The sequence below is a fragment of the Tauraco erythrolophus genome, chromosome 24, assembly GCF_009769465.1.
Source record: "Tauraco erythrolophus isolate bTauEry1 chromosome 24, bTauEry1.pri, whole genome shotgun sequence".
Classification (NCBI taxonomy): Eukaryota; Metazoa; Chordata; class Aves; order Musophagiformes; family Musophagidae; genus Tauraco; species Tauraco erythrolophus.
The window spans coordinates 5,657,293-5,680,429 of NC_141488.1; the positions used below are offsets into that span (position 1 = coordinate 5,657,293).

Here is a 23,137-nt window from a genome sequence, read left to right on the forward strand (position 1 = left end):
AAATAGGAAATAGTTTCATATTTACATCATTAAGTTAATTAGGCTCTATAAAAAAAAAAAGAACAGCTTTCCAAATTAATGTCGTATGTACAGACAGCAGAGGTGAGCTCACGTCCTTGGCGCGGTCACATTGACAGTGTAATGTACACTAACCATTACCTCCGGCCCCATGGGCCATCGGGGCCACGCGGGCCGGGCACAGACGGGCAGCGGGCACAAGTGTGACGAGCAAAAGGATCCTGCTCCGGGCTTTTCTGCTCTCCGGGACCCGGCAGGGAATAGTGCTTGTTTCTCGTGAGGCACACAAGTACCACGGGGTCAATTCGTGTAATGTACACTACCAGCGCTCTGCGGATCCCGTGGAAGGCACAGAGCCCGGGTTTGAGTCCGTGGATGCTCTGCACGGCTTCTCCCAGGTGCTCCTCGACGGTGCACACCTGCAGCGGCACGAGGCTGGTCCGATTCCCCGAGGGGCCGAGTCCTTCGGAGAGCCCCGGTGTGAGCGGACGGACCCAGCCCCGGGTCACACGATGCTGGCCAGTTCTGTGTTGTCCGACTCGGAGCTGCTGTTGCTCTCCTCCCTGGGGGCAAAGGGTTGGGGAGGAGGCGTGGAGTGAGCCATGGAGCGAGCCCTGCCTCCAAGCAAACCTCTGCCTTGGAGCACAGGAGCCTCCGAAGGGCTCGAGAGGGACGTCACCACCTTGCGCAGTCCCCAGACGAGTTTTCTTTAGCAACTGGGGCGGGTTCCCTGTTGATCTCCAACACTTCACGCCATCTCTTTGGAAGTTGGGATTGGGAAAACAAGCCAGCCCTTCCCTCACCCCACCACCCACGAGTCCTGGAGGATTCCTGGACGAGTCACAGTGTGTCCCAACCCGTCTGGGCCTGATCCTGCCCCCGCACACCCCACTGGCATGCTGGCTACCTCCACAGCACAAGCTGACGCTCACCTTAAGTCCTGAAGGGCTTTCTTGTTTTTCTTCCGCTTCTCCTCGTCGATGGGGTACAGCTTGAAGAGGAGCAGGCCCAGCAGGATCAGCCCCACAGGCACGGCCGACACCAGCATCTTCAGGGTGAAGTTCACCTCGCTGGGCTGGGAGCAGCCCCGGGTCTGGTACCCTGCAAAGCTGCAGACAGAAAGGAACCTTCAGGCAAAGGAAACAGAGATTGCAGGACACAAAACTGTCCCTGCAAGTAGAGGTTTGTGGAGCCACAGGTGGATTTAGACCCTCCCCACCTCTCTCCCAGCCCTTGGGAAGCAGCGGTGGCTGGATGCAGAGGCACTAGGCTGGCCTCCCTCCCTCCTCCCCAGCTCCCACGCAAAAACTCACTCTAAGCTGAGTGTGGAGATGCCCAAGGAGACCCCAGAGGTGAACTTGGTGAAGAAGACATAGAAGGAGAAGAAGATGGCTTCATGGCCATGGGAGTCAGGGTGCTGCAGCTTGAAGTCATCTATGACATCCGGAAGCATGGACCTGTGCAGAGAGAGGAATGGTGAGCACTAGGACAGAGCCAACGAAGCATCTCCTGTCCCTGCTGAGAGGATTTCCTGCCAAGAGCCCCATCTTAGGCTGAAAACACCGCAAAAAAGCCTCCCAAGGATTTCCAACCACTCCAGCAGGCCCTGGAAGCACCTTGCCCAGCTCTTGGGGTGCAGTGCTGAGAGCACCAGGACCTCACACTCACCAGGGCAGGAGGAAGGCGGCTGCGACGCTGATCCCAGCTGCAACGGCCACGATGTAGGTGATGATGAGGTTACTGTCGCGGACAGCGACCACGATGAGGAAGGGGATGGCAGACTGCATAGGGGGACAGAAACCAGGTTGTGTCAGCAGTGCCTGACCCAGACTCCGTGGTCTTTCCCCGTCCCTCTGGTGCACGCCAGCCCTCTGACTGCAGGGATGGCCGGGGAAGCAGCAGAGCAGGCTTCCTCCCAGAACCCCGCAGTGGCCATTTCTGCTGGCCTTGGCCACATCCCTGACAGCACAAATAGCAGCACGAGGGACAGGCACCGAATCATCATCAGCAGCCCCTGCCCAGCTCCAGGCCCTCCTGGGGGGGCACACAGCTCAGCTCACCCTGTGTGGGAAACACCATCCCGATGTGCACCTCTGTGTGCGAGGGGACCCACTCACCGAGATGCCCACGTAGACAGCAGTCTTCTTCCCAAAGTGAGTAAGGAACCATTGCCAGAGGGGAATGGTCAAGGTGGCCGAGAGCTACGGGAAGAGAAGGGGGTTGCGGTGTCACTTGCTAGCCAGGCTCTTCTCTGGGGGAAAAGCTTTTCCCAGCAAGGAGCAGCTCCTGGGCACAGCCTCCTCCATCCCATTTCCAGCACCTTCCATTTCCACACACTTCCAGGGCTGGCATGCAGCCATGCTGCCTGCTCTTGCCCTCACGCCATCCCTCACCATCCTTCACCTCCTCCCAATTGGAGTGGGTGCATGGGGCCACCTCCTCCCCCCATGCAGAGCACCCTGGCACCCAGCACCGCCGTCCTCAGGGGACTTGGCAGGTGCCAGCAGACTTGCCCAAACAAAGGGAGGACCCGACTCGATCCTCAGTGCTGGGAAGTGACCTGATTTTGTCACCACTGTCTGCACACAGCATGGCCAAGAGCCAGGCTCTGTGGAGACCTTGGACCTCTCTGCTCCATCAAGCAAGGAGGATGGGAAGGGCTCCCAGGAATGAGGCAAGCTGGAAAGGGCTCTCAAGGACCTGTTTTGCTCCATCTTCCTGACAGTAAACAGAGATCCTTTTCTCGAAGCAGGGGGAAGGGAGATAAGTGGCAGGGCTTGGACAAAAGGCTCCCAAGGCTCCTGGTCTCTCCCGTCTCTGGCCGCCTTCACATGGGAACAAAGGCCTCCCTGTTCCTGCCAACTCGCCTGGCCTTTGCAGGACATTCGGCAGCTTCTTCTCCCTTCCCTTCTCCCAGAGACCTTTGGTCACTGTCCCCACAGCAGATTACCGCAGCCCCGCAGCATCCTGCCCTCAACCCACGGAGCACCCATCCCCAGGAGATCCCATAGCATTGTCCCACCACAGTCCTGGCCCCAAGGGGCTGCAGGACGGGGCTGTACGCACCATGATGGCCAGGAGGATGTTCTGGAACTCGTTGCGGAAGCCCAGGGTGTAGGTGCAGAAGAGGGCGAAGTTGCCCTCCAGCAGCTGTGGAGGAGGTGGACAGTGGTTAGGGGGGATGAGCACCCAGAGGCACATGCTCCTCCTCACAAGGCTGCGTCCAAAATGTGAACGGGGGAAGAAAGTGGCCATTCATCGACCCATCCGAGGGCACGAGGCCACATCCTTCCTCTCTGCCTGGGGCAGCTCCGGCTCATTGTGGTGCCTCCTCACATGCTCCCAGCCCACTGGGATCCCATTGAGACCTACGCTGCTGATCCCCCCGCCATCTCTGCGCTGCTGCTCTTCCCTCTGCCCCATCCTCCAAGCCTGGCTGTGCTTACCATGAAGGCCAGCGAGGTGAAGAGGAAGCCGACAATGAGCTTGATGTAGGCGCCATGGTTCATCACCAGCTTCAGCCCCTGGAAGAAGGAGACAGGCTCGTCCGACTGGAGCTCAGAGGACTCTGGGGAGCAGAGCAAATCAGCCCATCGTTAGACCCACTGAAACAGCACCCTTGGGTGCAAGGGGTGCAGTGCCTCATGCCTGCTGCTGAGCACCTTGCACAAGCCCCTGCCCACCTACAGCATCCCACCCCAAGGGAGTCAGGGCAATGCCTGCAGGCGCCTCCCTGCCCTCACACAGGGGTCTCTCAGCCCCATGGTGGGGATGGCCTGGCTGATCCAGCCAGAATCAGCAGAGCTGGTCACAAAGAAGAGGGAGGGAAGGGCAGAAGCTACTGGACTTTGGATATCACCTCACCCTGGGGTGCCCTAGTTGGCACAAGCAACCTTGGCCAGACAAAACTGCAAGATAAAATTTATCTCTGACAGTGCAGAGCAGAGCCAAGTCCTCAGGGCTGTGCTGTAACGTATCCTGGAGATGCTCTGGCCTCCTGCCCTTCTGCAGCACCTTCCCCAGGCCCCCATACCCAGACCTCAGCTCTACCTGCCCCTCTCCTCCAGTGCTTGACCCACGGACGAGGGGCCAGGAGATGAGCCAGGCTCCTCAGGAGCCCCTGGCAGAAGCCACAGCATTTCCACAAGTCCAGAGTATTCCGTCGTGTCTCAAGCCTCACCTCTCTTCTCCCGCACGCCCACCGACAGGATCACGGCACAGAGGATGTAGAGTCCCCCGATGACCCCCGCAGCGATCATGTAGGCATTTCTCTGTACAAGAGGGGAGGGAGCGGTGAGGGAGGGGGCTCATCCCAGGAGCCAGCCTGGGCAAAAAGGCAAGGAGAGCATGGCAGGGGCTGCCAGCAGGTCCCCCCAGCTTACTGTGTCCGTGAGCGACCCGGTGTCGTGGGTCATGTTTAGCTCCTCCATGGCCACCGAGGAGTTGGTCTTCCCGATGAAGAGGGGGCTCTCGATGCAGGGAGTGATCACCTTGCCTACAATCTGGCCCTGGATGGCGGTGCCCAGCACAGTGCCCAGCACTTCCACTGTCATACCTGGAGAGAGAGGCCAGCGGGACTGAGCACAGTCCTTGGGCACCCAGGGCATGGGTGCAAGCCCCTTCTCCACAGCAGAACCTCCCCAGATGCAATTCATTGCCCTTCACCAGGAGAAATGCGCCCGCCCAGCTCTCCTACAGCTCCCTCCAAATCACCAAGTGATAAAGCCTGTGCTACACAGGGAAGGAGACAATCTGGTGGGGAAACTGAGGCAGGGAGCGAGGCCAAGACTTGGCCATGCTGCTCCCACTGTTGTATGACAGAGCAGGAGGAAAGACTTGGGAGCTCAGATCCCCCATCATCTGCTCCAGGCACTTGGCCATAACAGGAACCACCTCCCCGTCAGCCCAGCTCCCACCAGACTAGACAAGGATCTCTGCTGGAGGAGCCAGGGAAGAGGAATGGGAAGAGCTGGAGCAGCTGCAATTCAAGCCCTGAACAATGTTCATCACACACCGTACTTGGGGTGTGATCAAATGATCCCTCCTCCCTCTGGAGGAGGATCAGGCCCCAGTGAAAGCTGCAGCAAAGGAGCTGAGCACCAGCTGCTCCCCAGCCATGGCGAGGAAGGGAAGGAAATGCTCTTACGGTAGGCGGTGGCCGAGTCCCGCTCGCTCTGCTCCCTGCTGATGAACATGGTCAGCGCCGAGTAGGGCACGTGGAAGCACTGCAATGACATGAGGAGAATTAGCTCAGGGATGGGAACCTGCCCCTCTGCGTAGCTCCACGAGGTAAAGGCAGGGATTCCTCCTCTCCATCCCTCACCCACCAGCCCTGGTGCGTACAGAGCCCAACTCACCGTCACGAGGGTCTGGAAGATGCAGTAGAAGGTGAGGTACCACATCACTTGGCCGCTAGAGATGTCCGGCACAAACCAGATGAGAAAGTAGGAGATGACGGCAAACGGGGTGGAGAAGATGATCCTTTGGGAGAACACAGCGTTAGCTCATGGGCACGCAGTGCCTCTGTAACTCCACCAGCCCAGCTCTCCCCGCTGCCACACGTCCAGTGGGGTTCAGGCATCTGATTTTGGTGGCTCCTGGGCTGCCCTGGGGCAGCCCGCCCTGCTCCAACACTTCGATGGGAGGTGGTTGCCACAGGGATGACACAGACCAGGCTGAAGGCAGCAGCTCAGGTTTCACAGGACAGGAAAGAGAAGAGCCGACTCATACTTCCAGGGAAGAACTTTATTCGCAGGAACAGACATCCCTGTTTCATTGGAAGAGATGAATCTGCTCCTGCCTTTGGCTTCCACACCCGGCCCCGACCTCTCCCCCAGGCAGCACTGCTGTGTTCAGCAGGATGCAATCACCTCCCTTGTCCCAGCAAGGGCTGGAGAGCGGCCAGGCAGCACAGCCAGGCAGCACCACGGGTCCAGCAGACAAATGCTTCTCACCAGCTTGGGTTTGCTGCCAGCCGCCCCGAGCCCTGCTCCCGGGGTCAACTCTGTTCTGCTGGCAGGGGTAGGGCAAACCACCAGCCAGCAGCAGGTTGGCTCCTTCTTCTACCCCTGCCCAGCTTCCCAGAGCTGTGGGCACGCGGACACAATATGCAAAGTGCAACAGAGGAGCAGTGGGGATTGCTCAAGCGCTGGGCCTTGGCAGCACTCCCAGCAGGACCGGCCAGCGAGGGCGATGGCAGCGGGAAGCCACCCAGAGCATCTCTCCACTTCAGCCAGAGCATCTCACAACCCCAGTCCTGCTGCAACCCAGACGGGGAACAGCCCTACCCTGCACCAGCAGCCCGAGGACACCACAAGCACCCCGGTCCCCAAATTGCTCAGGAATTCCTGCTCCATGAGGGAAGTGAGCCAGGTGCCCAAGTTCCATCCACATCTGTTTAGGAGACCGATTTTGCTTAGGGATTTGCAAGCACCCCGCGCTCCACAAACCAGCCAGAGGCTTCATCCTGGCATGATGCCAGCAGAACCGGGCATGGGACAGAGCCGTGCACGGTCAGAGCTCACGCTCTGCCGCTCCGCTGCCAGGGTACAGTGAGATCTTTCCGTCTGGCCTGACATACCAGATGCAAAGTTTAAATTTAAATTGAGGGGTGGGGGGTGGCAAGCGAGAAACCGAATCTCCACGGATGGAGAGCCGGCAGAGGCATCACACAGGACCCAACACATGCACATTTTTCTGCACACACGTCACCCCGGCGGGGGGAGGAAAGGGACGAGCTGACTCCAGCCACTCCTCTCCCGCGTGCTTATCACCACACGTATATGTGGAGAAAGGGAAATTTTGAATGAGTCACCGCAGCCGCACGGGAACCACGTCACGCTTGCCGTGGGCGCCAGCGCGCGCACATCAGATGTGCCAATTCCCCGCGGGCCCACCCCAGTGCCGGGACTGGGCTGCTGAACCCTGGCCATGGCTGACCGGCAGCTCCTGGCAGTGGCAGACCAGTGACTGAGAGTTACCCCTGACCGAGGCCGGCCGAGGTGATTAAGAAGCTCGGAGGAGGCCACCGCCGCACCGTGACGCGCTCGCCCGCTCATTGGCCACGGCGCGATGGTGTGTTCCTTTGTGCCACGGCTTGCACACCCCTTCCCAGCCCGGCAGTTAACTGTTTGCAAACGGCTGCCGCCCTGCAGAAGGAAGGTCAAAGCCGAGGCTCTTTAGTCACACATCAAGGAAAGGTTTGGTCACCGGGAAGTCTGGGGCGGTCGAGGAAACAGGGACCTGGTCAGGGCTGGAGACAGAGCGGGGTCCCCAAGGCCAGGGGAGAGGAGGAGGCAGCCAGTGGATGAGCTGCTGGGACAAAACGTGCCCAAAAAGTGTTAGAAAAAGAAAGAACTGAAAGCGAGAGAGGTGATGGCCCTTGGGAAAGGTCTCCTCTCCCTTCCAAGGGGCTGGAGCAGCCCCAAGCTTTGAGCTGGAGTCACCAGCAGCTGGCTGGGGCTCAGCCTCGCAGATCAGACCCTCCAGAGCCCAGCAGAAACTCGGGACAATAAACCCTTGCACCCAGGGGGGTTACACAGCGTCACGCCGCAGGGTCTGTGGGATGGGGTCAGGCAGCACCCTCCAAGGCCCCCCCCAGTGCCTGCAGCTCCCGGCTTTACACACAGGGAAACTGAGGCAGCAGCAAGCAGCTCTGCAGCCAGGGCAGCCTGCGGCCACGCAGCCCCCCACAGCCAACAAACCCCGAGTTTGGGAGGTTTAAACTCACTCAACTCAATCCAAATTGGACTCAGCCGGTTGCCCTTGAGCCACGTTCAACAGCAACGAGCTCCGTGCAGCTGGCTGCCCGGGCACTGCTGAGGGGCCCAGCGCAAGTCAAGAGCTCTGGCTAATTTTAACGAAGCACGAGCCGTTTGGAGGAATGCAGCCACTCCATCCCCACCCCCAGACTCGAGATTACAGAGAGCGGAGCCGCGGAGGCCATCGGAGCACGCGGCTATCCCGTACCGCCCTGCCCGCGCGCCCAGGCGGCTCCGCGCCCGCAGCCCTGCTCTAATCTCCGGACCCCAGACCCCACCACATGCGCAGCTGCAGAGAAGCTATTTCAGGCCATGTGTGGAGCCTGGCTTTGACAACAGCCGACTGCCACTGCCCAGAGCTATTCCAGGAAAGCCCGGAAGCAGAGGGTATAATCTGCGGGGGAAAGGACTGCGTCCCTCTAATTCCACTCCCCCCATGCCCACCCCTCCTTGCTGCATTGTATTTCAGCAAACCCGCAGGCACCCAGGACGTGGGTTATTTTAGTGCAGGATGTGCCACCATGTCCACACTTCGGCATCAGCACCCGGCAACACTCCGTGTCCTGCATGGGGGCAGGTGTTTATGGATATCTTAAGTCTGCCCTGGGTGCAGTCAGGAGCCCTTCGGGGCTTTGCAAGCCCCATCCCATCTGCTCCGACTCCCTTCGGCACCCCTTTGCTCAGCTCTCCACTCCCGAAGGCAGCGCAGGCACCCACGTGCAGACAGCCAGATCCATGACAGCTGTTTTCCTGCCAGAAGAGCATCCTCATGACTGTCAGCTGGCACCCCACCACCGCACATCGACCGCACACACCCCCGTCCCTCCCCCTTATGGGTGTGATGCCACCTGCTCTGCTGGCAACGTGGCCCTGCCACCAGCCAGGGCTCCGCAACCACTGCGGAAACAAAGTCCAGCACCGGAGCTGCTCTCAGGGAGCCCGGAGCCGCTGCAGGCACAGTGACATGGAAGACAGCTGGTCCCAGCTTGTACTAGGATGTCTTGGGACCAGTCAGAGTAACAGGCACAGACTCGAAACCCCAGCTCTTGGCAGCACCTTGGGCTTTTTGGGACGCTTGGCACCTCGCGTGGGTGAGATAGCGCATCAGCACGTCCTACCCTGCAAACCTCATGCCAAAGCTGACTGGTAGTGCTGTGACACATCAGGCAGGGATGCAGGGTGCTAGAGGCGGCTCTTACCAGGGCATCAGGCGGCCAAAGCGGGTCCATGATGTTTTGGTGATGAAGAAGCCCACCACGGGGTCTGTGATGGCATCCCAGGCTCGCCCCACAAACAGGATGATGGAGGCATAGAAAGGGTCCAGCTGCCGGGAGAAGATCTTGTGTCAGGACGCACAGATCCCCGTGCCCCAACTGCCCTCGGCCTCTCCCCCATGTTCCATGGGATTTGAGGCACAGTGACCCAGTCCCTCCCAGCACTGCCCCACCACACTCCTTCCACACCAAACTCCTGCCACCTCGGAGTGGAGCTCCCCAAAACCCACTCCACGGCCAGCACAAGGGTCCCCCACGGAAATTTCCCCCTCTCCATTTCACACCGACCCAGAACACTGCAGGTTCGTGGGACAGATCCTGCATCTCGAAGGACGGACACCACGAGCCCTTTTATAGCCTGGGGAAACTGAGGCACGGAGAGGCCGCGCGGCTCCACGCGCGGGGCCGGCCCGGTGGAAACCCACGGCCCTCGGACCGACGCCCACGCAGGACCGCGACTGCTGCGGGACCGATACCCCCCCCCGACACCCCCTCCAGCAGGACACCGTATCGAGCGGGGATGGCGGCGCCGGCGAGCCCCGTCTGCCGGGCAAAGCAGCACCCAGCACCCCCGCACCGGGGGCTCCGGTGCCCCCTCCCCGCCCCAGTCCCGGTCCCGGCCGTACCTGCGCCACGTCCAGGAGGTAGATCTGGAGGAAGAAGCCGAGCGCGCAGCCCGTGATCTGGTAGGGGGCCCCCCCGACGGCGTAGCACACCTTGCTGCACACCGACAGCCGCTCCCGGCTCTCCTGCAACCGGGCTCGGCGTTAGCTCCCGTTCCGTTCCGCTCCCCCCGACCCGACCCGTTCCGTTCCACCCCAGCCCGACCCGACCCCCCCTTGAGCCCGGAGCTCACCCTGCGGCGGGGCTGGCGGCAGACGGGCGGCAGGAGCCCCCCGGGCCGGGCCCGCTCCGCGCCGCCGCCCCCGGCCATGCCGTGCGCGATGAATGGGGCCGCGCTGCCGCCCGCGCGGGCCTTGTACCGGCAGCGCCCCGCCCCTCGCCGCGCCCGGCCCGCTCCCCGTCTCCGCCTCCCGAGGGGCAGGCCTCCTCCTCCTCCTCCTGCCTCGGCCCTTCCTCCAACCCCCAGCCCCTTCCCTCCGTCCCTCCACCCGTCTGATCCCATCCTTCCTCCACGTCTCCTCTGTCCCCCATCCCTTATCCCCCAACCCTCCATCTCCATCCCTCCATTCCCCTCTCCCTCATCCCCATCCCTCATCCCCTCTGTCCATCCCAGCCCTTCATCCCTTCCTTTTCCGTGTCCCCCTGTCTCTCCATCCTCCCCCCCAGGTGCCCCCATTGATGGCAGAGACTGAGCGAACACTGTGTTGCCCTACAAGGGGTGACGGCTGCAGGGGGTCTGTCACCCTCCCTGTTGCATGGGTGCCCGGTGACACCAGCCAGTGAGGGCTGGGCACTGGAGACCCTCAGTGTAGTCCCACTCTCAACCCCCCTCATTTGGGCCCATCGAAGGGGCCGAGGTGAAGCAGGAGCTCCCTCCAGCATCAGCTCCCATGGCCTCTGGCTGCTGCACAACAGCTTCAGCAGGTGCTGAAGGGCACTCCTGGGTCCCAGCACCTCTCCCTGGGCTACCCGCGGTGTACCCTTTGCACCTGGCCACGTGGACGTCCATCCCAGCACCTCTCAGCTGTGCCAGGTGCTGTTTGCCCAACTACAGGCACACATACACCTGTGCCGGTGTTGTGTCACCAGTGTCAGCCATCAACTCCGCTCGGCTCAGGCCACTGGGATCAAAGATCACCCTGGGATGTGCTGTGAGATGAGGCTGCACAGTGGGGCCAAGCCAGAGGGGCTGAGCCAGCAGGGCCAGCGTGGCACTTGGTACCATTGGAGTTGGACTTGGAGCTGCCCTTACGTGGGGCAGGACAGGCAGACAGGACAGGCAGCGGGCACCGAGCAGGGACCTGGGATGCAGCAGAGCCTGAGCGGGTGCTGGGGATGAGTGGTGTGGGTGGCCCCTGACATGGAGCAGTGGCACAGTGGTGGCACAGCGGTGGCACAGCAGCTCCGGGCACTCCCCAGTTTCGGGAGAACTCAGCTGGTGTCACCGTTGACTCATGGTTTCCGGACCCTTGTACAATGTGTGCAGCGGGTTTCCCCTGTGCTGCCACACGTCACAGCCCTGCGTCCAGTCCCACCAGGCACTCAAGGAGGGCACCTGCCAGGGAAGGGGGCCCGTGTGAGGCTTCGGGCCATCCAAATTTGTTCAGTGACATGAAATACCTTGAAGCAAGAGGGGAGCAAGGTGTGGGCCATGCTGCTTGCCCAGCCAGTTTGGCAGAGATCTGCCTTGGGCTCCTTGCCCTGCTGTGCCACGCTGACTCACGTGCACCTGGCACCGGGCAGCCCCAGGACAGACACGCTGGTTCGAGCTGGAAGCCCCCCAGACCCCCCAGGAGAAAGGAGCATCATATCGGGGATGGGCTTGTGCCTGTGTCTGGCAGCACACTGATGGAATGAGTTGGCCGGGCTCTGCTCTCCCTGAGCATCAGAGCTCAGGAGATGGGGACAAGTGTCGTGACCCTGTGCTGAAGTGAGCAGCACGAACGATTTAAGGGGTCTGGGTTTTGGGGTTTAAGGGGTCTCGGTTTTGTGGTCTGTGCTGCCTCCTGTGCCAGGTGGCCAAGAGGAGCATGTGGCCGTGTGGCTGTGGCTGACTCGCTGCTGGCTCCGGGTGCTGGCATGGAGCAGACGGCCCTGGGCACTCTTGCTGCGGATGAGTGCGTCCCCGGGCAGCATCAGTGCAGCCGCTGGGGACATCCATGCGGGTTTGTGTCCCTGCCTGAGCCCACTCCCAAAGCACAGATCTGGGTACCCCAAAGCACTCTGCTCCCCAGCACACATAACCACGGATCTGCCGGGGTGGTGTGTTTGGGTCAACACCCTCCAGGCTCGGTGCGGGGTCCCTGCTCTGTGCCTCAGTTTCCCTTTCCACAGAGGAGAACTCTTTCTCGGAGCGGAGGGGACCACCACGGTGGCATGTGTGTGCCCTGGAGGCACTGGGCTCCCCGGAGTCAGGGTAGTCTTGTCCTCAGCTCCCCACTGTGTTTGGCCCCAGCACTGTTGCTCTGCTCCCTTTGTTCCAGGGGCTCCTCAGCTCCCGATGCTTTTGGCATTCCTGTCCTTGAGCAGAGCGCTGAGAAGCGGCCTCCTGGGCAAAGGCAGCTTTAGGGGAACAATGAGCGGCCCTTTGTGCCGGAGATTGTGCAGAAAGACCGCGGATAGGTGTAGCCCTGCTTTACATATGAACTGGGAGAAGTAGAAAGACCAGGATTTCCCTGGATTAGGAGGATTTTCTCCCCCAAGTCTGGTATTGCACAATTTCCGGTGGAGGAATTTAAACCTTCTCCCCAAGCAGATGGTCTGGGGGATCCTCTCGGCAATAAATCAGCCACCTAGGGCTGATCCCGGTGGGGACGTTGGTGCCACAGCTCCCGCCAAGCTTGGGGTCCCCAGGTGGTTGGGGCTGGGCCACTCACAGGGTCACCTTTGGCACCAGAGCCAGCTCAGTGTGATGGTCTTGCAGGCAAACACCCCTTGCAAGCTCAAATACCTCTCTGAGGGTGATGCTGCACCATCCTGGCCTCCATATCCCTGAGCTGGGGACACCATCAGGCTCCAGGAGTGACTCTTCAGGGGCTGAGACCCAAATGCTGGCCCTGGGGACATGGTTCAGCCCTGGGAACAGGGGCAGGGATGTGAGATACTCCAGTGGATGATGGCTCTGCCATCTCGCCTGCCACCCACACCTTCCTGCTGTCGTGGATCCGACACAGCCCGGAGCAGCAGCTGAGCAAGCATGAGCGCACCCGAAACCAGACATCCCTGCCAGGCTGGGCCAGCGGGCTTGGGGGCAAACAACAGAACACGGGTCCCAGAGCTGTTGAGCTGTTGGTGGCCATGGGCTGTGGGCCAACCTTGGCGTGGCTCCTAGGCTTGGGGACAGCCCTGTCTGCACACCGCAGAGCTTCTCCAGGCTCAGGGCATCTCCTGGCATAAGGTGGGATGTGCCAGGGGCAAAATGGGTCCAGGGGGGCTGAAGAAGCAGCAGGGCTGGAGGCGATGGTGAAATTTCCTCCCCCTTCTCTGGACTTCACTGCCTGCCGAATTCAGGGAGCCGGGGCTGGTGTGACCCTGGGGCTGGTGTGACCCCAGGGCTGTGAGCACCGTCCCCCACCCTGTACAGCCAGACAGTATTTCGTGGTGCTCCCGGACCCCGCAGGGACTTGGGTGGGTGTTTTGCAAGGGCCCAGCCAGCCCCCACGGCCGCTGCCTGTCAGCTTCACGGGGACAATGGGACGCGTGTCATGGCAGCTGCCCTGGGCTGCCCATGCCTCTGCCACGTGGGAACATGGGAAGCACGTCCCAAGGCTGAGGGGGACCAGACAGGGCTGGGGATGTGTTGGCACAGGGTCTCACAGGCTCCGCTGTCCCTGGGGATCTGGGACCCCCGTGGGAATGGCAGGGTGGCTCGAAGGCTGCTGCTGCAGCAGGATGGGGATAGCCAGAGGCAGAGCCCAGCTCAGGGTGCCCCCGGGACACCTGTCAGGCTCGGAGTGGCCATCCAGCGTGGGGAAGCACGCTGGGACTGGGGCTTCAAAGTCCAGTCCTGCTGTCAGTGGGGATCCAAAGGGCATGGGGGCTCCAGGAACTGCCTTACGTCATGTGCCAGAGCCGTGCCAGCAGCCAGCTTGGCTGTGACAGCTTCTGCAGAGCTGTGCCAACACTGGGGGCACGTGCTCGGTGCTGGCCATGGAGCCGTGCCAGCACTCTGTGACTTGGGGGTACAGCAAGGTGCTGGCCTGGCCCATGGGTGGCCCCCAGCCCTGTCACCCATGGTGCTACAGCCCCTGGGGCACTCACCCACCCACCCACCCTGTTTGCACAGCTGGCATGGGCACTGGCAGCGAGAGGCTCTCAGGTCCTGTTTGCCAAGTGCCTGGAGAGGCTGGGATGAAAGGGCTGCGCGGCCCCTCCAGCCCTCTCCAGCAGTGGTTTCGCACCTTCAAAGCATCTGGAGCCCCTTGAAGCCAGGACGAGCTCCTGCCTCACCCTGGGAAAAGCCAGAGAGGTCCCCGAGGCCAGCGAGAAGGAGGAAGGAGACGTGGCCGAGAGCTATAGGTTGTACGAGCCTTTGCTCCTGTGCCCAGGGATGTGTTGGGGGTTGGAGCAGGTGGTGTGGGGCAATGCCAGCTGCATCTCCAACTATGATCCCCTGTCCTTGCAGGTGCCTGGGGCAGCCTCCACAGCCCCTGCCCTTAGTGTTGATGGGGCAATTTGTTTCGCCCATGCTTCCCAGAGAGGGAGAAGGGCTGGGAGCAGCTCTGGGGTGGGAGGGTGGGAGGACCCTGTCTGGGGACACCCCAGGGACAAGCCCAAGGCTCCCAAGCTGGTTGGGGATGGAGGCCAATGCTGAGACTGGAGCACAGAGGGAACATCAGACCCGGCTCCCTGGGGCTCTGTGGGTCCTGGAGCTCCTGCTGCAGCCCTGTGGGCATTCAGGCAGGACTGAGATGCTCTGGATGGGCCAGGAGGGTATGTAGGGTGCTGCGGCCATTGTGGGGACCCCATGGAGCCCTCGTGGCTCGGAAACGACAGCCCCAAGCCCAGCACCCTCCTGCTGCTCTGATCCAGATGCACAAGGCTGGCAAAGCTCTGCTCAGCTGCACCTTGTGCCAGCAGGGAAAGGGCCGGAGCAGCCCTGGGTTGGGCACCCCACAAGCTCGGGGGCCCTGGGAGCAACCGCCAGCCCAGTGTCCACTCCTGACCCTGCTCCTCTGCCATCCTCTTGCCCTCTGCTGGGTCAGCAATGGGGAAACTGAGGCACGGAGCTGTGCATAGCGGGCAGCGCCGTCCCCCTCGGCGCTCCTCTCCGGACCTCTCCGGCTCGGCTGAGCGGGGCCGAGGATGCCCGGTGAGGTGTCCCCCGACTCCATCCCCGCTGCCCCACGGACGGTGGTTCCCTAACGGGCCCCCGGCCCTGCCCGAGCCCCAGCAGGTGGCGCCCCGCGCCCGCCGGTGGCGGCGACCAGAGCCCGGGGCCGGGGGTGGCCGGACGGGCTGTGCTGGACTGCACTGGGCAGCGCTGGGATGTGCTAGTTCAAGCTGAACTGGGCTTGTCCATGCTGGGCTGTGCTGGTGCATGCTGAGCTGCGCTGGGCTGGGCTGGGCTGCACTGGGCTGCACTGGGCTGCGCTGGGCTGCGCTGGGCTGTACTGGGCTGGGTTGTGCTGGTCCATGAAGGACCGTACAGGGCTATGCAGGGCTCTACTGGGCTGGTCTGGACTGGGCTGTACTGGACTGGGGCTGATTGCTCCCTGCAGGGCCAGTGCTGCAGTCTGAGCCCCCAGCTCCCAGCCCCCCCAGCTCCCAGCTCCGCCGTCCGGGGCAGATCCCGTAGCCCTGACAGCACTGGGTGGCAAAAGGAGGGTGCTGGGGCTGGAGGCGGTTAGTGCACAGAGCCGGGGGGAATCTGCGCATCCCAGGCGGGCTTTGTAATGGCACGTGCGCATGTAATGGTGCCACGTTGTTAGTGGGCAAGGCAAAAGCCTCACCGTGTTTCCATGTTTATTGTCCTTCGTAGAAGGATCTCGGCAGTGGAGAGATGCTCACCCGGGTCCCCTGAGGACACAGCGTGTCTCTCTGGATCCCCACACTGCATGTGCGGGGTGCCGCATGGGCAAAGCCAAGTTTGGGCAGCACCGATGGGGCTGCTGGTGGGAGCTGTGTGTACGAGAATGGCTCTGTTGTGCCTCAGTCCATCCCTGGCTTCCCTCCGGCCCATCGCTCCCAGCTTTGCTGGCAGCTCCTGGCCTCCCCTGGTCTTGGTTTCGGAGGGGTGAAGCTCCCAGCTGGACCTACAAGGGCTTGGGTGGCTGCGGGGGCACCTCTGTGGGAACACCCCAGGCAGGACACAGATGCTAAGTGACCCCACTGCTGCCTGGGGATGAAGCCACTGTCCTGCCTGTGTCCGCAGGGAACAGCCACGCAGTAGCGATGGGTGGCTGCAGTGGAGGGTACTGGTGATGCCCCAGTGAAGGACTGGGAGCCCAAGAAGTGGAGGGATGCCCAGGCAAGGGGAGGTGGATGAGAAAGGGCACCTGGGGGGGGTCTCTGGCAGTGGGCGATGCCTCCCTGTGACATGTCCCCACTTCTCCAGTTTGCTTTGCCATCATGCTCAGCCAAATGTCCCCAGGCTGCACCTGGCCTAGGTGTCCTCAGCCAAAACCTTCCTTGTAGAAGCCCCTCCTGGCAGAGGGGGGTCCCCCAAACCCCGACCTTTCCGATGGGCTGAGGAAGACATCGGGAGCCCACGGGACACTCTGAGGAGCAGCGAGGGTCCCCCACCCCTGCGCACGGGGTGGCCACTGGTTAGTAGCACCGTTAGCATCCCCGTTAGCAGGACCGCGGGCGTCTGGGAGGGGGGATCGCGGCATCCCTCACACCGTGCCCCCGGGGGGCGGGGAATAGAGCAGAGCCCCTCCCTCTATGCAAATCCCACCCCGGCGATTGGCGGGCGGGCGGGGCCGGGGGCCGCAGACAGATTATAAGAGCGGGGGTGAACAATACAGTCGCGGTCCCGGTTCGGTGGCTGGTGCCGCCGCGACCTGCAGCGCCGGGCGAGGTGGGGGCTTCCCCCCCTCCCTTCATCCATGGGGCTGGGGGTGCCCCTTTCCTGAGTGGGGCTGCAGATCTGGCGGGGGGTTCCCCGTTTTCTTTCTGGCCACCCCCGCCCCCCCCAGGCTCTGCCAACCCCCCCTCCATGCAGAGATGGAGTTTGACTCGTACCAACACTACTTCTACGACCATGACGCCCAGGAGGATTTCCACCGCTCCACGGCACCCAGCGAGGATATATGGAAGAAGTTCGAGCTGGTCCCCACGCCCCCCATCTCCCCCCTGGGCACCCCCGGGGAGAAAGCCTGCTGCTCGGGGACGGAGGATCGCTCCGGCTGGCTCTCCCGCTACTGCCTGGCCGGGGAAGAGCCGGAATATCTCATAGGGACGGGGGAGATCTTCGGGAATCTGAGCGCTTTCATCCTCAAGGATTGTATGTGGAGTGGGTTTTCAGCCCGGGAGAGATTGGAAAAGGCGATGACAGAGAAACTTTCCACGGGAACGCAGAGGGCCACCCCCCACAAACCCTCCTTCGCCCAGGATTTTGGGTTCAGCAGCTCGGTGAGCGAGTGCGTGGATCCCGCCGCCGTCTTCCTTTGCCCGCTGGCCGAGAGCAAGATCCCCGCATCCTCGGGATCCGAGGGCCAAAGCGATTCTGGTAAGGGATCCAGGTGCGGGGCTGTCCTCAGCCCAGCCGCCTTCCAGCCTTGCTGCACCCCGCGGGGAGCCCGGCGTGGAGGACACGCGTGTCCTCACATGTGCGTGCCAGGAGCCTCCCAGCGCCTTTGTTGCGGCTCCGAGCGAGCCCCGGTCCCGGCCCCACGAACAAAGCGGGCTCGGCTGCTCCCCTTCCCGCGGGGCTTCTCCTCGGGAAACCCCTGCCTCTCGCAGCGGGGTGCGTGTGGGGGCTCCCCCCGGCCGCTGCGTGGGTCCCTGGTGGCCCCTCTCGCTTATCCCTGCCCCACGGGAACCTCGCGGGCAGGTTGGTGAGGACAAGTTTGAGGCTCGTCGTAGAAAGTTTGTTTTCTCGAGCGCCGCAGCGTGCTCTGCAGCCGGCTGCTTCCCCTGCTCCCCCACCCCGCTCCCAGGGCCCACCCGGGACGGGCATTTCCTCGGGACAAAAGGCAAAACATCCCCCGGGGCCGGCAGGCTGCGGAGCAGCGGCCGCGTCCCCCGCGGCGGTGGCTCCGTGGGATGAGCAGGAACATCCCGTATCAGCTGCGGCACGTCCCAGACCACCCCCGGGGCACGTCTGCTGGTCCCGCGTGGGTGTGTTTACGCGGGGGGGGGTCGGGCTGGGAAGCGGATGCCTTTGAAACCCACCAGCCAAGGGCGATGTGGTGCCCACCCTCCCCCTTCTCCGGCATCTCGGGCTGTAACCACCTATTTTTAGACCCCGGGGCTCACCAAACCCCTCGTCCCGTAGCCCCGGCGGGGCCGCGCGCGGTTCCCCCCGCTCCCACGGGAGCCGGGCCGGCTCTGCTGCCGTGGGAGCGCTGACGCGGCCCCGCGGTGCTTTGACCCCGTTAATAAATCTGCCGGTGGCAGCGACCTGCGCCGGTGAGTCACGGCGCGGGACGGGGACTTAATGCCATTAGGAGCCCGGGAACGGTAAGCGGGTCGCGGGCGTAAGAGGCTTAACCCAAATTCGTGTGGCCAGCTGGGGGGAGTGGGGGGGGGTGGGGTGTGTGGGGGTCCCAATGAGGTCCCGGGGTCGGTCCCGATCCGGATCCGGCCGCGCCACGTGGGCGCCGAACAAAAAGCAACAGATTGGAAACAATGAGAGGGGGCAGCGCTGATGGACAGGGGCGGGGGCCAATGGAGCGGTACGGTAGCCGGCCGGCCCCGCCAGGCAGCCAATGGGTGACCCCGAAGGGCGGGGCGCCGTGGGCCGACTTTTATTAATGAGCGGCGGCGGGGCGATGTGCGCGCACACGTGGCTGAGACCGGTCGGGTTGTGACACGGGTGGGCGCAGCTGTGGGCCTGTGTGGGGGTCGCGGGTGCCCCCCTCCAGGAACTCCAGCAGCAGGGTGGCTTGGGCTTTCTGGGCAGAGCCCCCAGAGCCTGGGTGGGATGTGGGTTGGGGGCCGCAAGTAGGAGGGTGCCCTGGAGCCCAGCTCCCGTGGCCACCCTGGGCCTTGTCGCAGGAGGGGTGGGGGCCAGGCCTCTGCCCGAGGTGCTGGTGGGGGTTTGAGAGTCTCGGAGGACCTTTGAGTGATCATCTGTATTTTTCCCCGAAATTTGAGTAAAAAGGTGGCAGAGCAATCACAGGCGTGTCTGGAGCTGGGTCACCCCGCTGTCCCCAGGGGCCAATTTTGTGCTGCTGGGCTTTGCTGGGGTGGGACGAGCTGGAGTGAGAACAGGCAGGGTGTTTTGGGTCCATTTAGGCTTTATTTGGGTTTCGCTGGTCACAACTCTGACGACTGCCCCCCCCGCGACTCCCGGCCTTGGGATGCCTTCGAGGTTCACCAAGTTTGTTGGAGGGACCCCTTCACCTCTCCCTCCCACCCTGCACCGTGGGGGATTGTCCCCCCTGTCCCCGGGAAGCCTGGGCTGAATGGGGCTTATCACTTGTGAAAAGTAACAAGTCACCCAAGTGGGAAGCTGCAGCCGAGGGGAACAAAGGGCGGCTCTGCCCCCACCTCCCTCATTTGCAATTCCAATGGGCCATGAAAGCGCCCGACCAGGATGAACTTTGGAATTAGGCTGTCCCAGGTCCCCAGCATCCTGTTCCTCCTGTGTCCCCTGGGGCAGGTGAGCTCGAGCGTTTCTTGCCTGATGATCCTTTATCCTGGACACGTGTTGCTCCTGGTGCAGAAGTAAAGCCCTATCCCAGTTTCAGGGGACTGGGTGCAGGAATGTGGAGGGAAAGCTCCTTCCTGCGCGATGCTGTTGGAAAAGTATTTAATCACGTAATCCCTTCTGGCGGTCACAGAGTGGCTTTGCAGCACATGAGCAAACTTCTGTGGGATGGCAGCAGGGAGATCGTCTGTGGGCAGCCCTGGCAGGGTGATGAGGGGTGGCCAGAGGCTCCCAACTAATGGTGACTTCTTTCTTTTTTTTTTGCCATGTCTATTTTGAGCAGAAGGCGAGGAGATTGACGTGGTGACGGTGGAGAAGAGACAATCGCTCAGCCTGAAGAAGCCAGTCACCATCACACTGCGCGCTGACCCCTTGGACCCCTGTATGAAACGCTTCCACATCTCCGTCCACCAACAGCAGCACAACTATGCCGCCCGCTCACCACCAGACTCCTGTCCCCTGCCAGAGCCACCCCAGCAGGATGAGGACAAGCCACTGAGCTCTGCGGAGCCAGCCCCTGCCGTCACGCTGCCTGAGCCCAGCTTGCCAAAAGCCAGCAGCAGCCCCGGCTCCGACAGCGAGGACGTGGCCAAGAGGAAAAACCACAATTACCTGGAGCGCAAGCGGCGCAATGACCTGCGCTCACGCTTCCTGGCACTGCGGGACCAGGTGCCCGGGCTTGCCAGCTGCCCCAAGACGCCTAAAGTGGTGATCCTGAGCAAATCCTCCGAGTACCTGCAGTCGCTCATCAGTGCCGAGAGGAGGTTGGCAGCCGAGAAGCGGCAGCTGCGGCTGCGGCAGACCCAGCTGCTCAAACGGATTGCTCACCTCAAGGGGCACTAGCACCCAACGTGCCCCCCACTCTGATCCCTACCACCCCCCGGCTCCCTCTCAATTTGCACATTTTTAAAAATTTTGTTGGTTGGTTGTTGAACTGTTGGCCCCAGGGGGCTGGAGCCCGTGGTGGTTGCGGCACGTGGGGTGGCTGCTGTGGTGCTTCCAGTTGTGGGAATGGGGCCACAGTGGGACCCCCCTGCTGTGGCATCACCTGCCTGGGGCTGGCTTCTTGGCACTGTGTGTTGCAAGATTTCCTCTGTCCCCCCTCTGAAGCTTTCTCAAGTGACTGCTTCGATTTGCAGGCTCAACTCCATTCCCCCTCCCTGGCAGCCCCTGCACCCCTCTCTGCCGTTTGCCACTGACAGCATTGCTGGGAACTGCCCCTGGGCGTCCGTCTCACCCTAAAAATCCCAAGTAACCATGATCTGCTTCAGCTCAGGGAAGCAGGTGGAGGCAGGCACGGAGAGCCCAGCACAGGGCTCATCTCTGGATGGATTGCCATGGAGATGGTGACGGCAGGATGTCTCTCACCAGGGTTAAGAGCACCCTGTGGGCGATTCCCCTTGCTCGGCTGGACCGTACCTCACTTTCTTACCACTTTACGCAGTAGCTTGTCATGAATTTTCTGTTCTAGAAACTGCTGCTGTATCTGCGAGTCTTATACTGGAGGCTGTGTTTTTATACTGTATTTTTGTACCACTTTTTGAGAAGTATTGGTAAAGAGTTTGCTTTTTTTATATATAAAAACTTTTTTTATATATAAAAACTTTTTTTTGGAGGGGAGGGTCCTGCTGCAGGGGAGGGCTCAGTCCTGCTGCACTTTAGGGAGATCAGGAAGGGGCTGGCTCCTGCTGGACCCTTGAGCTGAGTCCTCGCGGAGGCTGGTTCCCCCTTTGTAGCTCTCCAAACCACTCATTTGCAATAAAAGGGGATTTTTTTCCCCTTTCCCGTCCTTGTGAACATTCTTGTGACCCACTTTCCCACCCTTGTGAGCACCCCCTCAGCAGCAGCCACTTAAAATCTCCAGTGAAGCTTTGGGCTTTGCAGGGAGCCTGGCTAGAGGGGGCAGGTTGGGTGCATGGGGGGTGCTGTTCTGCCTTTGAGGCTTCCCCCTGCCTTTGCCAACCCCCTGCCCAGCCTGTGGTGGGGTACGTGGGTGGCAGAGTCCCCTGTTTCCTCCTGGGAGTGTTGGCAGGCATGGCCCCCCAGGACAGCACCCTTGGGTCCCTGCTGAGAACCGTTAGAGTTAACACTGTGGTCGGATTTAGCACTTTCTTCATTACCTCACACTTCATAAATAAATAAGTTTGCAACAGCCTGGGTTGGCTTTTTCCGTGCAGGTGGCTGTGGGTTTCCATGCATCACACAATGATGCTTCTGGGGGGCTGGCCTGGCCTGGCTGCTGTGTTTTGGGGTGTCTTGGCCGCTCATGGACATGAACCGAAACAAAAATATTTTGCACCAGGGCTTGGCTACCTCGCTGCCAGTAAGACTGAGCTTTGTCCTGGCTTTCTCCCAGCGATCAAAACAGAAGTGGTCATGGTGGTGGGGCCAGGGAAACAAATCACCTGGATTATTTTTCCTTCTTTAAGTGGCTTTATTGGCAAGGAGGGGCAGAGAGAAGGCTTTAGTGTAACTATAAACCTCTCTAAGGGGCTCAGGGCAGTTGGTGTGGGACGATCCCTGCCCCATGGTTCAGGGGACAGGGCTGTGGCTGGCAGTAGCCCTATAGGGAGGGGGGGAACAAATCTGCTTGCTTCAAGAGGCATTGGAGAACTTCATATACTCAGATCTGCCGAGTGGATGAAATTATATCTATGTGAGTTCTCCCTGCCGTCCCTGAACCCGATGCTTTTGGGTTCCCTTTGTACTGGCGGCAAAAATCTTACCCTAAATGCGGGAGGGATGTGGGATCCTGTTACTGCTGAGAAGTCAGAAGAGAGCTGCTGCTGCTGCCACTGCAGGAGGCTCGATGACCCGGGGGAAGCCAGCCTTAAAAAGCAATAATTCTGCACGGAAGCTTTTAAATACCCGTTCCCTTCAGTTCTGGCAACATTTCACACTTTCTGCGTATTGCATCATGCCGTGTCAAAGCATTTTAGAGCTCTATTAAAAGGTGCTCGCAGGAACCACAGCTTCAACGCGGAGCAGGGTGACCTAAATCTGACACCTCGCCCAGGCACAGGAAACAAAGCCCAGATGCACCAGTCCCTCAAACGTTTATTTTTGTTGTGTGTACACCAACATTTGCAGACTGGTGTCTTTTTTCAGCTCAAGGTGACCCTCCTGATACGGTTTTTAGTAAGGTGTGCTATTTCTTTTCACGCTGAAGGCACATAGGATGTTTGTAACGTTATTTTTCTTTCTTGGAAACGATGTGCAGATCCCATGGCCCGAGCTGAGACCATCACCCGTGGAAAATGTAGTTGGTCTCAAATCAAACTGAGGAACAGTTGCAGTTTTGCACTTATCTTTGAGTTCTCCTGCTTAAAACCCGCGTACATAAATATACATCTACCTGAAACTTCCGTGGTTACTAAAGCAGATGTCTCCTCTCCTATTGCCCCAGTAAGGACCAGGAAAGCAGACTGACAGTGCTATTCAGGGAACAAAATAAACACACAGGGCTTTTCCTCCTCACTTATTCAGTGCTGCAGTTCACAAATGTCAGCTGTAACCATCACAACTCCGCATTTCCAGGTCCGATAGAGTCATTTTTTAAACACATATTGCGCCGCTCACACCCTGCTCCTTACGCCTCTCCCCCTTGCCTCTGCCACCATACCCCCCTCCTCTAAAACCACCTT

At 61.0% G+C, this 23,137-nt stretch overlaps 2 protein-coding genes across 6 annotated transcripts; one reads left to right on the plus strand and one right to left on the minus strand.

Annotated features, from left to right (window-relative positions):
- Positions 1-523: 523 nt before the first annotated feature.
- Positions 524-9,986, minus strand: MFSD2A (MFSD2 lysolipid transporter A, lysophospholipid). 4 transcript variants are annotated; one of them, XM_086626003.1, is made up of 14 exons: positions 9,909-9,986; positions 9,679-9,801; positions 8,978-9,102; positions 5,376-5,499; positions 5,165-5,243; positions 4,401-4,573; positions 4,199-4,289; positions 3,465-3,586; positions 3,085-3,168; positions 2,136-2,219; positions 1,687-1,799; positions 1,332-1,475; positions 951-1,127; positions 524-581 (listed from the first exon to the last, which is right to left on the minus strand). In XM_086626003.1, the coding sequence occupies exons 1-14, from the start codon at positions 9,984-9,986 to the stop codon at positions 524-526; spliced, it is 1,575 nt and encodes a 524-aa protein (XP_086482129.1). The 4 variants fall into 4 exon arrangements, with proteins under 4 accessions (XP_086482129.1, XP_086482128.1, XP_086482130.1 ...); XM_086626002.1 differs by having other exon boundaries at positions 9,679-9,812; positions 9,863-9,986; XM_086626004.1 differs by lacking the exon at positions 9,909-9,986 and having other exon boundaries at positions 8,978-9,156; positions 9,679-9,789.
- A 6,857-nt stretch (positions 9,987-16,843) lies between these two features.
- On the plus strand, positions 16,844-20,336 carry MYCL (MYCL proto-oncogene, bHLH transcription factor). 2 transcript variants are annotated; one of them, XM_086626226.1, is made up of 2 exons: positions 16,844-17,348; positions 19,774-20,336. In XM_086626226.1, the coding sequence occupies exons 1-2, from the start codon at positions 16,844-16,846 to the stop codon at positions 20,334-20,336; spliced, it is 1,068 nt and encodes a 355-aa protein (XP_086482352.1). The 2 variants fall into 2 exon arrangements, with proteins under 2 accessions (XP_086482352.1, XP_086482353.1); XM_086626227.1 differs by having other exon boundaries at positions 19,777-20,336.
- The last annotated feature ends 2,801 nt before the right edge of the window (positions 20,337-23,137 follow it).

Bases quoted from the DNA above. Each gene is read 5' to 3' on its own strand.
- MFSD2A (XM_086626002.1), bottom strand. From the start codon at position 9,986: ATGGCCGGGGGCGGCGGCGCGGAGCGGGCCCGGCCCGGGGGGCTCCTG. The intron at 3,587-4,198 runs GTGAGGCTTGAG...TCTGCTCCCCAG, and splicing joins GGGCGTGCGGGAGAAGAGAG to AGTCCTCTGAGCTCCAGTCG. The intron at 2,220-3,084 runs GTGCGTACAGCC...CTCTTCCCGTAG, and splicing joins ACATCCTCCTGGCCATCATG to CTCTCGGCCACCTTGACCAT.
- MYCL (XM_086626226.1), top strand. From the start codon at position 16,844: ATGGAGTTTGACTCGTACCAACACTACTTCTACGACCATGACGCCCAG. The intron at 17,349-19,773 runs GTAAGGGATCCA...GTCTATTTTGAG, and splicing joins CGAGGGCCAAAGCGATTCTG to CAGAAGGCGAGGAGATTGAC.